The 17,719-nt window shown below is 38.8% G+C and overlaps 1 protein-coding gene across 1 annotated transcript in view; it reads left to right on the forward strand.

Annotated features, from left to right (window-relative positions):
• The first annotated feature begins 4,754 nt into the window (after nucleotides 1–4,754).
• The window catches only part of LOC149183853 (annexin-like protein RJ4), a 48,956-nt gene continuing 35,991 nt past the window's right edge, over nucleotides 4,755–17,719 (forward strand). Inside the window, exon 1 of the mRNA XM_089415111.1 lies at nucleotides 4,755–4,763. Within this exon, the coding sequence (XP_089271237.1) occupies nucleotides 4,755–4,763 (9 nt within the window). The remainder of the gene's footprint in view (nucleotides 4,764–17,719) is intronic.

The following is a 17,719-nucleotide window of genomic DNA, read 5'->3' on the forward strand; positions in this document are numbered from 1 at the left end:
CTTGGAAGCACCGAGGAGTGTGAAATAGCTGTGCGCAACCTTAGGGCATACTAGGTATTACAGGAAGTTTATCAAGGGCTATGCCCAGATCACCGCGCCTATGGAGAAGTTGTTGAAAGAGGATGTCACGTTCTATTTGAATGAGGACTGTAAGAAAAGCCTGGATGTATTGAAAGAAAAGGTGGTCACCGCGCCGATTTTAGTCTTCCGGGATTGGAAGAAGGAGTTTCATGTACATGTTGACGCGTCATGTATAGTGTTGGGAGCGGTATCAACACAGGCTGGCAGAGTAGACTTGGACCATCCTATAGCGTTTGTAAGCAAAAGGTTATCCAAGGCTGAGAAGAACTATTCCACCACCAAGCGCGAAGGGTTAGCCATGGTATACACGCTCCAGACATTTAGACACTATCTTATAGGTGACCATTTTAAGATGTATACAGATCATTCCACGTTGAAATACTTGGTCAATAAGCCTGTGTTGGGGGGGCGAATCTACAGGTGGTTGTTATTATTCCAGGAGTATGATTTTGAAGTTATTGTGAATCTTGGACGACTGAACGAGGGACCAGACCATCTGTCGCACATCAAAATAGGGGAAGAGCCCACTAATTTGGAGGAGGGGTTGCCTGACGAGCAGCTATTTGTAGTGCATGTTGTGGATGGTCATTGGAAGATATCGTACACTTCCTAATGACAGGAACTGCCCCAGAAGGTTACACTGTCTAGTAGAAGAAGGAGTTAGTGGTACGCGTAGCAAACTTTTCTGTCATTGTTGGGCATCTGTACAAAATGGGGTCTAATGAAATATTGCAATGATATGTACCGGAGTTTGAAAGGAGTAGTATCCTCGTGGACGCTCATGGGAACGCTGTGGGAGGTCATTATGCAGGGAGAGCAACTACGTAGAAGATTCTACGTGCAGGGTTGTGGTGGCCATCCCTCCATCAGGATCAAAAGCTTACTACAAGGTGTACGATGTGTGTCAAAGGACTAGTAGGCCATCTGAATCCACAAATGACATTACAACCCTTTGAGAAATGGGTGATAGATTTTGTGTGACCCATTCAACCCCAAGGGAAGAAGATGGGAGCATGGTACATTATCACCGCGATGGAGTATTTGACTCGATGAGTGGAGGCACAACCTATGAAGGATTGCACAAGTGTGAATGCTACGAAGTTCCTCTTTGAGTATGTACTGACGTGATTTGGGTGTCCAAAGATTCTCATGAGTGATCGTGGTACGCACTTTATGAATGACACGATTAGTGCGCTGACGGAGGAATTTCAGGCATATCACTAGAATATCATGCCTTATCACCCAGAGGCTAACAGGATGGTGGAGGTATTCAATAAAGTACTGGGGAATGCACTGACCAAGGTTTGAAACGCTCAGCAAAGTGATTGGGATCTATGCATACCCGTAGTACTATGGGCTTATCGGACGACATGCAAGAAGTTGACTGGATAGACACCCTTTAGGCTTGTATATGGTGTTGAAGCAATGATGCCCATGGAATACATTGTGCCTAGTCTACGCATCGTGGCACTCATGGGTATGACAGATTACGAAGCCCTGGAAGAGAGGCTCGCGTAGCTAGCTGAGCTTGAGGAATGAGATTTCTAGATGGATTTCACCAACAAGTCCAAAAGCAGTGCGAAAAAGCATGGCATGATCGACATATTAAACTACAGACCTTTAAGGTAAATGATCTGGTTTTGTTATATGCCAGCAAGTTTGATAAATTCCTAGGGAAGTTCAGAATGCACTAGTTAGGACCCTGTGTCATTAAGGAGATTACCAATGGTGGAGTAGTTTAGTTGGTCAAATTGAATGGAGATCCCTTCCCAGGAAAGGTGAATGGCAGCTGATTGAAGCCATACACCAGTGGTCTGGCCATGTGACTATATGAGGGTAGCATAGTCTTAGCGCTCCAGGCAGCTGAAAGGAGGCGCGGGACTATAAACTACACTGCCCGGGTTGGGGAGCTACGCAATTGGAGGATTGTGCAAAGCAAGGAAGTGTCACAGGGTTCACGACAGTGCGAAGGGAGTTGTGCTACCCAGGGAGAAATCACGCAGGTCAGCTGGAAAGTGACCATTAAAGTCACTATTCATGATTTGATGGTAGAAATGCGGCCAAATGGAGTGGGTGGCCGACATTTAAGATGAAATTTATGGGTCAGATCCTTGAAAATATGTTGCCAATCCGACATTAATGAACCGAATGTGGGGGGAACAGTTAGATTTGAATTCAAAATGCCCTATAAATTACAGGTGGTTGCCCAGCGAAAAACACTTGGCATTTTGAGAATTGAGTTGTTGAGCTCTCAGGCGCATATGAACTGAGAATTCTTCGAAGCTCTGATAGCAAGTTTGATGTTTGAGAAATTACCAGAGATGACACAAGAACTATTGAATAGCATCATGTCAACACCTGCCGAAGTTATGGATACCAAAGTAAAGACATCCGAGGAGGTTGTGCCAGAAATTGTTATGGAGGCAGAAGAAGCTGCACTAAAGATTACCAAGTATTAGCGGAAGTCCCCAAATCACCACAGACACCTAAACCGAAGTTAACCCCAACCAAGGAGAGTGCAAAGGATAGGAAAGTTAAGCAGCCTGCGACACCGGTGTGTGCATCGCTGAGAAGAAACCCACCAAAGGACAAGCCCACCGCACAGGAAAACGGTAAATCCATCAATCTGGAGCCAGAGGAGGAAGAAGTCAAAGACATCTCGATGGATGATGAGGACTTGGGGATAGACGTGGAGGAAGTTGAAGCCCAAGGTGCTGACCCTATCACTCGTTTTCCTGAGTACGTCCCTCCGCGCAAGGGAAAGACCAAGGTGCCAAAAGACATAGATGAGAGCAAGGTCCCCCTTACAAAACCCTCTGCTGCCGGATGAGATTATCTTTGATGGTCCGTGCTTGGGGCGGGTTCCTCTGTTAAAGCTGGAAGACTGGGACTTAGCTGACCATGAGAAGTTCCTGCACTTGGCGACCGAGCAGCTAATGCACCACATCATTGACACAACCACCGAGATGACGACATTGGAGCCACGGAGCTGGCTTAGAGGAGTAGACAAGGCAGGTCTGATCAACATGCTATGGGTGCCACACTACAACTGCACCCCGATTACAGTCTTAGTCATCAAGCAGCTGCTCTTTTTGGTGCACAAAGGGTGTCCGTGGCTAGAGGAGCCCATACCCATCATAGGATCACGTGGCTCCCCTACACAGGAGAAAATTTGGCCATGATGTTTGGCAGAAAAGGTGGCGAGCAGGCCCTTGCGAAGGCCATGAAGGAAAAATTTAAGCTTGTAAAGAAACTACGCGGATATGCCATATCAGGAATCAGTGACCCTGCTGTAAAGGTGGTCACGCGGATTTTGGCAGGGAAGGTGATGAGGAAGTGTCGTGTTGATGAGGTGCCGGTGCTTGTCGTCACGCTAGCTACCCAATGCGTTGAAGGAGTTTAGTTCAATTGGGCGCACTATCTCTGCGGTGAGTTCCTTGCGAACTTCCGCGAGGCCCGGTAGCTCGCAAAGACTTTCCACTACGCATGGCTCTTGATGTCTATTGTGTTGGTAGCATGGGAATTGCCAGAGGACAGTCAATTCCCATCAGTCATGTCGGACCTACCAGAAGCAGCAAAGTACGCTTCGCTGTGGGCGACCAAGGATGCACAGTGCATCAAGGACAGTAAGATCTTATGGATCTTGATGGAGATGAACATCCACATGGCTATCAATCGCAAACCACGGTTGTCGCCAATGGTGTTTGCAAACCTGCAGGGCTACGCAGAGTTCAAGGCATATTTTCACCATGTGTCAATTAGGGTGCGGAAGGACCCTACGCAGACATGGTATGACTTGCCTTACTTGGAAACGAATGATGCCATTGATGCAGTACTTGATCGTTGGCTGGCAGAATGGTGCACAACATCAGACTTGGTGGTGGGAGCAAGCAAGTCTGCCACGCAGCACAAGCAGGAGGAGGCTAAGCTCAACATGGCGCAGCTGGCCAAGAAGAGGAAGAAGGAGGCTGCTGACAAGGCCCAGGAGGAGCGTGATATCACCCAGCAAATGACGAAGTAGACAGCTGGAACAGAGCGGGGCTCTGACAAAGGCACAAGGCCGCTTTCACCCGAGATAGAGGAAGAGACAGACGAGCAAACCGAGTAGCATGACACAGACCCACAGGCGACATCCACCTACATCAAGCATCCAAGGGAGCAAGAGAAAAGAGGGTCGAGGAAGAAATCCAAGGCCACTAAGACGTCGTTGGACCCAATCACCCTCACATAGGGCGATTTACACTATATTGGATACACGGTGTGAGATGTCACTACGAAGGCCCTACAATAGTTTGAGCAGCAGCAGTAACTAATATTGGGGGCCATCCAGACAGGTGTGCAGGAGCTATACATCACAGGATGGCACGGTGTCCGCTAGCCTTGCTATCGGCACTTCAGAGGCTGCTGATATGCTGCGCGCAAAGGTCTGTAGCGTGATAGTACTACCCGATGGAGCACTAACCATGGAGAATGAAGTTGATAAGCCCAGTGTCAGCACCCTCAAGGGAGTGGGGTTGAATCTGGCAGTGCTCCCTAGCGAGGCGCTCCACCTCTTGCAGGATGGAGTGGTCACGGAGCTGAGGGCCCGCGAACATTGTGCTCTATAGGTGATCAGTGAGCAGAGGATTAATAATGAGCAGATGGCACTACAACAAGACTCTACCATTGCCGCCATGGCTGAGGTAACCGACCTAAACAAATGAATAATTCAAGTCATGGAGGAGGCATGCTGAATAGTCTCAGAGCTGGCCATCCCTGAGGAAGAACTGGTCGAGGTGAGTGATGCTCATACAAAGATTGCTCGGGTTCAACTGGAGTTGAACCTATAGATTACAGAGTTACAGTTGAAGGCCCAGCCTCCAACTCTGCCAGAAGTAAAGGAGCATCATGCAACCGTTGTTACAGAGCGGTGGTCAACAGTGTAGTAGAAGACTGCATACAAATTTTCAAACATTCGTTCGAGGTCCTGACGAGCCTACAGGAGGACCCTAATGTACAGTGGCTGGAGACAGAAGCGCGAGAACTATAGCAGTGCTATGATGAGGTCAAAGGCATAGCGCAAATAATCATGCTCACACAGAGACTGGAAAAGCTGCAGGAGGCCAAGCAGTTGAAAGAACAGGTAGATGCAACGTAGCACAAGGAAGCAGTGTTGAAGGCACGACTGAAGCCCTAGTTGGATGAGGCTTATGCGGTTATGGCCTCTATTGAAGGAAATATTGTGACTCTGCAAGCAACTCAGCAAAAGCTTCAGGCTGATAGTTTAGGAGCAATGACCGAGCAGATGGTTGAAGAAGCAAAGTAGGCAGTCGCACAGTGCACTATCGAGGTTGCGGTCATACAGATCAAGTTCGGAGGTCTTCGCGCTAAGATCTCCATGCCCGTAGAGTGACTGAAGGGTGAGTCACGATGTTTGTGTTGGGGGCCTGTCAGGAACAGGATCCCCCAAGGACAGTTCTGGGACTAAAAGCCCATGTTTTAGGTCAAGTTTTGTAATAAAGTTGTAAAGTCTCTGCATTTTGTGGTAGCGGAGCATAAAGGTGTCATGAGTCATAAGGGGTTGTCTTCCCTTATTTTGTAAAGGGTAAAGTCAGCTGTAAAGATCTACCCATGGTCCGTGGACCATGGGATTGTATGAAAAGAGCTAAGTAAGTAAGCTCTAAGTAGTTACGAAGTCTTTAGCAAAGAATGGAGTGAAGAGTCTTCATAGTGAAGTCTAAGTAGTTTGGGTCTTAGCGTAGGTAGAGGCTCTGCAGCTAAGTGTGCAGAGGCCTAGGGTAGAAGTCCGCAACTGAGTGCACGAACCCCTGCAGCTGTGTGCGCAGGGCAGATAGAGTCTGTAATAGTATGAAGATATCAATAAAGAGAAGTATTCTACAAATTTTGTGTATCTATTTCTTGTTAATGCATCTGGTTATATTGCATTTTGGGTTTAATATACAAATGTTCATGTGATGCGTGAATGTATGTGACTGTATTAGTTAATCAAATGCAAGTAAGAATATATGTTTACGCGGTGCTAACTATGATTGTTTAGTAAGATAAGTAAAACACTTAAGATAACTTGGGAACTTGTACAATACACTGTCATAGTAGCGCAAAAGTACCTGGACCATAGGTTAGGGCTATGCGAAGGTCAATCGTACACCTTCGCGGAGGTAGTGAAGGGTGGAATAAGGAGCTAGATGGATTGAGCCTAAAATCTTAGCGACCTACACGAAAGCAAGAAATGAGGGTAGAAATTGACATCACGACCATCTTAGGGTGTGGAAACTTGGTTCCAGCATCCCCCCATACTGTTTCGGGTGAGACTTCGGTCCGCGGTCCACGAGCTAATGCTGAAAGGGCCAGTAGTGTAGGAATTTTTTTGGCTAACTAACCCTGAACCTGGGTCAGGTCCCACGTAGCCAACAAGAATGTGATGATGTGAAAGTGATATTCATTGGGTCTTGTATTGAGTTACAAAGTTATATGTATATTTCTTGTTATGTAGACCTGTATTGGGGATTTACTGCTCTGTTAATTTGTGATGTATACTGTGTTGTTACTGCTCTATTAATTTGTGATTGTAGTTGGTTGAGTCGAGCATTGTTACTTCTATGTTAATTTGTGATTGTGGTTGGTTGAGTCATTTACTAAGAATCATTTACTAACATTATAGGAATGATTAAATGCAAAAATGTACCAACTAAATGCAAATTTACTTTCATTTCTACATATTCATGAACTTAAATTATATGTAAAACCTTTAAAAGAATCAAACCATGCACATGCATCATGAAAATTGTTATCATTGTTTGACATCTACATCGAATTATACTTGATTCATTCAAATGCAAAATGCAGACCACATTTTGTAATTTGCAATTTTAATAGATTCATTTGAAATAAGTCTTGAAGACAAAACAACTTTAAACAAAACCTAAGAATCATCTACTAACATTATAGGAATGATTGAATGCAAAATGTACCAACTAAATTCAAATATGTAAAACATTTAAAAGCATTAAGCCATGCATGCATCATGCAAATTGTGGGCCATGTTTTATACTGCAATTTCATCTACCTTATGTAAATGTGCATTCAAATAACTTTATATTAAAATTTAACTATCAACCGACATCCATAGTAGCCTTTCTATACATGAATGAAAAATGTACATGTACCATATTTTATAATGAAATTTTTAGTTATCATTGTTTAATACATCTACATCGAATTATACTTATTTCATTCAAATGCAAAATGCATACCACATTTTGTAATTTGAAATTTTAATAGATTCGATTTAAATAAGTCAAGACAAAACAACTTTAAACAAAACATAAGAATCATCTACTAACATTATAGGAATGATTCAATGCAAAATGTACCAACTAACTGCAAATTTACTTTCATTGCACTACATATTCATGAACATAAATATGTAAAACCAAGTTTTAAGCATCAAACCATACATCAATTGTACCATGAAAAATGTACATAAACTCCAAACTTAGCATGTATTAAATGCGAATTTACTTTCATTGCACTAAATATTCATGAACTTAAATATGTGAAACCAAGTTTTAAGCATCAAACCGTACATCAATTGTACCATGCAAAATGTACATAAACTCCAAAATTAGCATGTATTAAATGGAAATTTACTTTCATTGCACTACATATTCATGAACTTAAATATGTAAAACCAAGTTTTAAGCATCAAACCATTCATCAATTGTACCATGCAAAACGTACATAAACTCCAAAATTAACGTGTATTAAATTATAATAAAGAGTTCAACATTTAAAATATGTCCAAAATTTTAAAATATACAATAAAATGTTGTCAAATAATAAATTGCATCAATTCATAATAAACAGTTTTACTTTAAATATCTCCAAAATTTATATCATGATAAAAGTAAATATAACATTAACAAATTGTCAAATAAAAGGTTGCATAAATTTATAAAATCTCGCTCTAATATACGATCTATCGACCTCTTGGTGCTCTCCTCTGAATCATGGGTGCCCTGCACAACATGTGTAATTGCATATATACATAAGATTATGTACTTTAAAATTAAATGAGAATGTAAGATCATAAAAAAAAAATTATAAAAAATTCCAAATTACATGCAATACCTCATGGTGTTTGCCCTCCATTATGCCCTTTTGGTGTTCATCTTGCATTGCGCCCTCCTAGATGCCCTGTACAATACATGTACATGTATATATTAGAAATTTTAAATTTCATGTATGAAAATGCATAAAATCACAATATTAAAAAAATCGTTACATGAATTTTTCAAATTGTTTAGATGATCCTATCCCCATTGTCGACTCCATCGCTAAAGTCCCTGGACAATGGAAATCTCCCCAAACCTAAAATTCCAAAATTTTAAAATTATAAGATAAATCTATAAATCATTTTTTAATGAAACTTGCACTTCAATTTATAACAAAACATAAGTGAAATATTCAATACTTGTGGCACATCTCCTAATAGGGAGGAAGAGGGTGGCACTATGTCCAAAAGATCGATCGGAATTAGAATCTGTTAACATTTAATTATATATACATTTAATTATTTCTTTTAAAAATATGTCAGGTCACAATATACTGATATAATAAAAGTAGAATAATAATTGTATCAACATGAACTCTTAAAAAAAACTAACATCTCTCAAAATATCTTCATTGGAACCTAAACCTGGGACCGTGACATTATCAAAATTTTCATTCAACAAACGAGTTAACTGCAAATGGTGAACATATGATACATTTTTGTTAGATTATATCTAAAAAATTAACAAAATGTATGTGAATCAACATTAACACATACATTACAAATTACATTAAAATATCAACCCTGAACATTGACACATATCGATCCCACACCCTCTTCTTCATGAACAATTAGGTCTTTCCAACCATTACAACAAGCCTTTGCATATGATTTAAGTTATTCAGTATTCATATTATCTATCTCCTCATCTGTTTTATATACAAATTGCACATGCATTATATCGTGCTCTTTTCCAATTTAAACCGATATCAATTTCAGTCAATGCACTTTGTATGTTATCTATAATGGCATCCCTTCCTTCTTGACTAATTTGAGAAGTGGCATCCATCTCTGACCGCAAAGTTACCAGACAAGGAGGTTGGCATACCAAAGGTGGTTGAGGGCGAGGAAATTCAGCATCACGTAATGTGCCCTTACGATTATATAACCGACCTTTCCCAGTACCGTAATATTCGGATGGAAGGTCATTGTAATCGGGTTTCATACCCAAAAAAAATCTGCATAAATAATTTTGCAAAATAAACTAGAACCTCATCATTCCATGGCAACTTTCCATACACTGCAAGGAACCTATCATACAGATGGAAAGCTATATCAGGGTGCTTGAAATATTTCACCTTCAACATTTTTCTTTTCGGCCCTTATTTGAAATTAAACATAGATTTTGCATCTTCTTTTGTAACCCTTTTATTAACCTCGACCCATTTATCAAGACCCATCATTGCTTCCTTTCTATGCCTCATCATATTTATAAATGAATCTGTGGTTGGCCCAAGATTCTCATAAACTTCAAAAAATGAGCTTAAAGAGTGTGTAATCATTTCTAAGCTTTCTCTACTCTCTACGGGGAGCTCCAAACTCCCAAGGTCTTTCCTCAATTTACAATAATGAGTTTTTCACTTTTGTAATGTGCATTATAAGAGGTTTGTCTCCCAAGGAAGCTCATTTAGAATATCAGATGGATAAAAAGTAGTTGGTGTCTGGCCTTCTTCTTGAACCTTCCGACTTTGCTTATGTCTACTTGGACTAGCATTTTCACCCTCTGGATCAATATATATAAAATTTCATAAATATAAAAACATATGAACAAATGTATTCATACATGTATGCAATATAGACATGTATAATTTACCAAAATGATGTTGACCACCCTAAGATTGATGACCACCCTGAGATTGATGACCACTCAGAGAATTTTGACCACCCTGAGATTGATGACAACTTGGAGAATGTTGACCACCCTAAGATTAATGAGCGCTTGGAGAATGTTGACCACCGTCACGTGACAACATTGTGAGCGAATCATCTAAGAAAATAGAAAATCAGTGTTCAATATTTATATGTACATATATATGATTCTACTTATTTATCATTTAAGTGTGTGTGTGTGTGTGTGTGTGTGTGTGTGTGTGTGTGTATATATAGATATAGATATAGATATAGATATATATATATATATATATATATATATACACCATGATGTGAATGATGGACCTCCCCCGATTCATTTGATATTCTCTTTGATCCACGACTTTGACCTCTCGCTCTAGTAGATGCATGAGACTCTATTGATGTTCACCTCAAAGAATCATGTGGCAAATGCACATCCATGATATGGATATCTATAGATATATAAACATGCATGATATTTAAAAAGTTACCTTGTGGATTTACAATTTTTTTTTAAATGCTATTTAAAAAGATCATGAATTCAAAAAATTATTGTAACTCTTCAAGTTACACATGCATTTAAAAATATTTAAATTTCTATTTAAAAATATTAAAAATTCAGAAAATTGAGATAACCCTTGAAGTTACCTCATGCATTTAATTGATTTAACCCTTGAAATTACATCATGCATTTTAAGATCTTAAAATTGATATTTAAAAACATTGAAAGACTAAAAACACAAGTGTTGAAGCATGCACATTTTGAAAATTAAATACAAATTTTTCTAAAACATGTCAAGTTCATCAAGTTGTGCTTACATAGTGGGGGCACACTTGGTATAGAATTGAAAAAAACACACGGTCATTAAAAATGACACATTGATAACTAAAAAACACACACATATCAAAGATATCTTACAATGTCCATCAATAAATATTGATGGAGAACTTCTTAACAGTAATTCATCTTTCACACACAAATATTGAATTGGCATTTCCCCATACAATAGATCACTAGACATCCTATTAACATTTGCACAATGTCTTATGCTAAATGATTGAAATTGACTGACAATATTTTTTGCTTCTCCATGCAGTTGTTTTAACCTCTCCTTTTTAACTTGGTACACGCCTTTCATCTGGTTGCACACAAGTTCAGAATTGGTGAAGACTACAATTCCATTGGATCCATACTCCCTAGCTTTTCCTAAGCCTTCTATCAATGCAATATAATATGCTTCATTGTTTGTTGTTCTTCCAGGTACATTCCTTTTCCTTTGGAGGAATTTGTTCGTCACAATATTGCATAGCACATAAGTAATCACTTCTTGCCCTGGATTGGGATAACAAGAAAATTATATGCATAATGTCCATTTTTCAACCATGTTTAATGGGTTTTCTGATCCCTGTAAAAAAACAAATTCAATAAAATGAATTTAATATATTTATACAGGTATTGTTAGGTTGTGCAAAAGATTATTGTTTATACAAATTTGTCAAAAGGCTAGGTATCAAGAAATTTTGTTTCTACTTGGTTGGATGGTTGGAGAATTGCAAGAAGAAGACAACTAGAGATCTCTAATTAGAAACCCAATAACATTAAAATTAAAACACAAAAAAGAGATGGAAAAGCAATACCAACACTATAATTACTCATTAATGTTTTCCTTCACCATTCAAACAAGTAATCAAATTAATTCATCCAGGAAAGTAAATGTAATTGCAAGATGTAAGTCAATGATGGTGACCAGGCCACCATTTCAACTCAAGTGAAAATATCCATTTTTGAAAATCGTTTTTAAATCTTTGTCCATTTTTTCATTTGGCTAATTTTATTTAAATTAATTCTAGTAGAGCTTTTATACATTCTTTGATTCATTATAAGTATGTAATTGTAATCATACATTTAATTTGTTAGGATATATGATATCTATATTGTAATGTTGCTACAGATAATCTTTTTTAATTTAGAGATTTCTTAATTGTGCTAGGATTTAATGTGGTAGTTGAATCTTTTGCCAAAAGTATGCAGATGCATTAATAATCTGGTGATTTTATTTCTTAGGAGGACGTAGATCAAACTCTATTCTTCTTATCACATCGTGGAAATTATTTTGTGCAATGTTTTAACCTAGGCATCAGAAACTGAGAGACATTTTGTTTAGCCTTTGTAGGGTGGCTTCTCAAGTTGTTGGGTGTGGAGCTTGATTATCTTCTTTCTTCAAAGGTATCGCTACATCGGACCCTAGTTCATAATTTGGCAGAAACGCTGCTCGTAAATGTGCGCTGCTAGGAGGGTTCAGGGGGGGCAACAACTAAAAATAGATGTAAAATTACCTTGTAAAATGTTGTAATTTCGTAGTCAATCTAGGTCGTTCATTAGGTGGAATTCTGACGGTAGAAGTTATGTTTAATTTAGGGTTTTTTTCCCTAGAAGGCAACCCCTCATTATATTTGAGGGAATTGTATTGCATCTACGTAAATCTATTTTATAAGTGAGAAAAAGAGAGGAGATTGTGTGAGAGCGAAGAGGGAATTACAGTGAATCTGTTGTAGGTTGTCTCTCTTCATTTTGCTAGATAATATAAAAGGAAGGCCTGGTTGTTTCTCCATGGACGTAGCCTAAATTGGGTGAACCATGTATATCTGTGTCTCTCTTGTTTAATGTGTTTTCTATTTTTGTATTTCTGCAATATATTTTATGTGTTTCATTTCTCTATAATATATAATTTTCTAACAACTGGTATCAAAGCTGAAGGTCTATTTGGTTGATAAATTCGTAGGAGAGAAGGGTTCCTGGTTCAAGTGGGATCAATGGCAGAAGATGGTAGGTTTAGGGTCGAAAAATTTAACAGCCAAAACTACCAGTTGTGGAAGATGTAGATGGAAGATTACTTGTATCAGAAAGATCCGTACCTACCATTGAGAGGAAAGACAAAGAAGATGATGAGTATGACAGACACAGAATGGGATATTCTCGACAGAAAGGCACTTGTAACAATACAGTTGTGCCTAGCATCGTCGGTAGCCTTTAATATTTCAAAGGAAATGACAATAGAGGGTTTAATGTCGGCATTGGCCAAATTATATGAAAAACCCTCAGCCTCAAATAAGGTATTTCTTATGAAGTGTTTATTTAATATGAAGATGTTAGAAGGTGGATCTGTTGTTGATCATTTAAATGAATTTAATATAGTTACCAGACAGTTAAGTTGTGTAGGGGTAACTTTTGAGGATGAAGTTAGGGCTCTATTATTTCTATGTTCATTGCGAGAAAGTTGGAATGGTTTAGTTATAGCCATTAGTAACCTTGTCTCTGGATCTAGTACTTCAAAGTTTTATGATGTTGTCAGTGCAATCCTTAGCTAGGAAATGTGTTGGGTCCCTATAATACTAGTGATTACCCCATTACTATACCCCTTATTTATATTGTTGTGCCCCCATTGCCCCCATATTGTTATTAATGTGCCCATAGAATCCCTCTATTGTTATTTTTGTGGTTTTATATTATTATTGTTAGGTCGGCTGGATTATATTGTGACTCCTTAGACTCCTATATATAGAAAGGAGGTTTTGTCATTTGTATCATCCAAGAATTGTTCATTTATGTAATGTAAAGGAGGTTTCCCCCTCGAAGAGGCTGAATTCTAAGGCGTTGATCTATCTTTTCTATCTTTTCTTGAGCTGGTTTCATAACATTTGGTATCAGAGCTTTGGATTCTAGGGTTTCGCTGCTCCAAACAGGTCATCGTGGAATTTTCACTATAACTTTTTTTCTGTGACGTTTCAGAAGTCGCAAAAAAAACCCATTTGAGAAGAAATCGCGTTGAACCTTGGGTCCGAATTTCAGAGCTTTTTGCATGATATTTTCGGAGATATGATCTGAGGAAGTTGGTCTTTTTGCAGACTCCTGAATTACACTCAAAACAGGTGACCTGGGGAAAATCATCATAACTTTCTTTCTGAGCATCGGATTAAAATTTCGTAAGAAGGTACAGAAAGAGGACGGACTGTAGTTTTTTTTTATATATTTTTTAGAGTCAAAGGTTGAAACAGTGACACGTGGCACTTCATACAAGTTCGCTCTACTGAACTAGTCTATAATCAGGTCACTGTGGGAGATTGTGCATAACTCTTTCTTGGAGAATCCAATTTGGATCAGACTAGTGGCATTGGAAAGAGGACATAGAAGGCTACTACAGGTCACAATTTCAGAACTAGATGATTCGAAATTACAGAGATACATCAGATTCAATATCAGGCTTCTACAAAGTAAAAAAAAGGTGTGTAGTTTTTTTTTTAATTTTTGCATAAGCTTGGTTTGAAGGAATTCAAAGGGCATAGTAAAGCATTATTATCGGTAACTGATGCCCCGAGGAAAGAAAATGCAAACACCTAGTAAGGAACCTGAAAGCTCTAGCATGACTCATGAAGAAGAGGAAGAAATGCTACATGATATATCAAAATTACAAGAACAAGTGCAACAAATGTCACGCTCACAAAAGCTAACAGATGCTAAGATAAATGGCGTGGAATCTAAGATAAAGGGCATGGAAGCTAAGATGGATGATCTGAAGATAGATTTGAGGATGGATTTGAAGACAGACATGGCAGATTTGAAGACAGATTTGACAAATTTTCTACAAGAAATACTTACTAATGGTGAAAAGGTTGTAAAGGAAACTCATGATGTGAACAAAAGAAATGTTAATCATGATTCCATAGACTCTAATGTTGGATCGAAGACCCACCATATTCCAAAAATCGATATGAGGAAGTTTGATGGCAAGGATCCCGCCACATGGATATTACAGATGGAGCAATTCTTCGATCTCAATAATGTGCAAAACACACAAAAGGTACGTATGGCAACTTTATATTTGGAACCAAATCAGTTTGTATGGTATCAATGGCTTTGCTCTCGTAAACAATTTATCACTTGGGCAATTTTTACGGAAGAATTGATAGCACATTATGAGGATACAAAAAGCAACACTTTTTTTAGCCAATTGATAAGTCTCAAACAAAAGGGTTCAATAATGGAGCACATTGAGGAGTTCCAAAAATTGAACATAAGGGTAAAAGATATTCCAGAGGAGCATAGGATTGATGTGTTCATAGGGTCTTTAAAGGATAATATCCAACATGATGTTCGCCTTTGGGAACCTGATTCATTAGAGAAGGCATTCAGGTTAGCAAGAAAAATGGAAAGCAAAATTATGGCAACCAGGAAGCATACCACTCACAACTATAAAGACGGAAGTGTTGTTGCCCCTAGTCTTCCACAACCTATAAGGTTGACACCACAACAATTGGAAGAAAAAAGAGCAAAAGGGCTTTGTTACAGTTGTGATAGCAAATACACTAAAGGTCATAAGTGTGCTGAGAAGAAATTATTCTACATAGATTGTGAAGAGGAAGAAGAAAAGGAGCAAGAAAGGTCAAAAGAAGAGGATATACTCCAGGAACAAAGCCTAGATGAAGAAAAAATAAATCCGACCATATCTTGTAATGCATTGGCGGGAATTACCACTCCTCAAACCATCAAGATAGAAGGACAAATCAAGAAGAAAAAGGTAATAGTGTTGATTGATTCAGGAAGCACCCACAATTTTATTCATTGTAGGGTAGCAAAAGAATTGAATTGCTTCCTATATCCAGCACCAGAGTGTCAAGTGATGATTGCAAATGGAGGAACAATAAATTGCTCTGGAAAGTGCCATAATATCAAGCTATCCATGGGAGAATATGTATTGACTAGCCCAATGCTTTCCATTCCAATGGGAGGTGTTGATGTTGTACTAGGAGTCCAATGGCTACAATCCTTGGGTACAATAGCTTTTAATTTTCAAGAACTTTTCATCAAATTTTCTACGGAAGGAAAGGAAGTTGAATTAAGGGGTATTGCAGGGAAACCAGGAAAGATAATCAGCTCTAATGGTATGACAAAGCTTCTAAAAAAGGAGCAAAGAGGTGTAATTGCACAATTATGTTCGCTAGATGTTTCCACATTGGAATCATCTATTTCTCCAGATCTCCAAAAAGTCCTGGACAATCATTCCAAGGTATTTGAGACTCCCAAAGGTCTCCCACCTATGCGTGATCATGATCATGCTATTCATCTGATTCCAGGAAGTGTTCCTCCAAACATCAGGCCGTACAGATATCCCTATGTCCAAAAAAGTGAAATTGAACGTATGGTTGCAGAAATGCTAGAGGCTGGTATAATTCAACCGAGTCAAAGTTCTTTCTCTGCTCCAGTAGTATTGGTGCACAAGAAGGATGGATCATGGCGCATGTGTCCGGATTATAGGGAGCTCAACAAGCTCACTATTAAAGATAAGTTCCCCATTCCTGTCATTGATGAATTACTGGATGAATTGCATGGATCAATTTACTTCACCAAGTTGGATCTTCGTTCAGGATATCATCAAATCAGAATGAAGATTGAAGACATTCCGAAAACGGCATTTAGAACTCATGAGGGTCATTATGAATTTTTGGTCATGCCTTTTGGCCTTACCAATGCACCTTCAACATTTCAAGGTTTGATGAATTCAATTTTCAAACCATTCCTTAGAAAATTTGTGTTAGTATTTTTTGATGATATACTAATCTACAGCAAGTCTTGGAAGGATCATGTTGAACATGTTGACAGGGTGCTACAACTATTGGAGGAGAAACAATTATATGCAAAAAGATCCAAATGTTTCTTTGGAGTCCAGGAGGTGGAATATTTGGGTCATATTGTATCTCATGAAGGAGTTAAGGTAGACCCTAGCAAAATTAAAGCCATTAAGGAATGGAAAATCCCCACATCCATAAAGCATCTGCGAGGATTTCTTGGGTTGACAGGGTATTATCGCAAGTTTGTTAAGAATTATGGGAGAATAGCAGCACCTCTAACAACATTATTGAAGAAAGATGCATTTTCATGGACTCCGGAAGCAACAAAGGCCTTTGAACATCTTAAAGAGGCAATGTGCCAAGCACCGGTCTTAGCTACACCGGACTTCACAAAAACCTTTATTGTGGAATGTGATGCTTCAGGAAATGGAATTGGTGCTGTTCTAATGCAAGATGAAAGACCCATTGCTTTTGAAAGTCGTCCAATCAAGGGAAAGTTTTTAAGCAAAGCTATTTATGAGAAGGAAATGTTGGCAATACTCCATGCACTTAAGAAATGGCGACCCTACCTAATGGGAAGACACTTCAAGGTAAAAACGGATCATGATAGCCTTAAATACTTTTTAGAACAAAGATTATCCTCTGAAGAGCAACAAAAGTGGGTCACAAAGATGTTGGGTTATGACTTTGAAATCATCTACAAAAAAGGGAAGCAAAATGTGGTGGCAGATGCACTCTCAAGAAAGGATGAGGATGTGGAAGCATTGTTGTGCGCCATTTCTATTATCCAACCAGATTGGATAAATGAAGCAAGGGAGGAATGGAAGAATGACGAAGAAGTGTGGGCACTTATTCGAAAGCTACAACAAGATTCCAGTACGTCTGATACATTTAGCTGGAAAAATGATTCGTTATGGTACAAAGATCGCTTATACCTCTGTAAGAATTCCCAGCTAAAACAAAAGATTCTTATGGAATTGCACACTTCTCCCTTAGGAGGGCACTCAGGATTTTTAAAAACTTACCACAGGGTTAAGAAGGAATTTT

This window comes from Pinus tabuliformis, chromosome 3_2 (genome assembly GCF_031772625.1).
Source record: "Pinus tabuliformis cultivar Carrire ecotype Pingquan chromosome 3_2, CPIR1, whole genome shotgun sequence".
NCBI lineage: Eukaryota > Viridiplantae > Streptophyta > Pinopsida > Pinales > Pinaceae > Pinus > Pinus tabuliformis.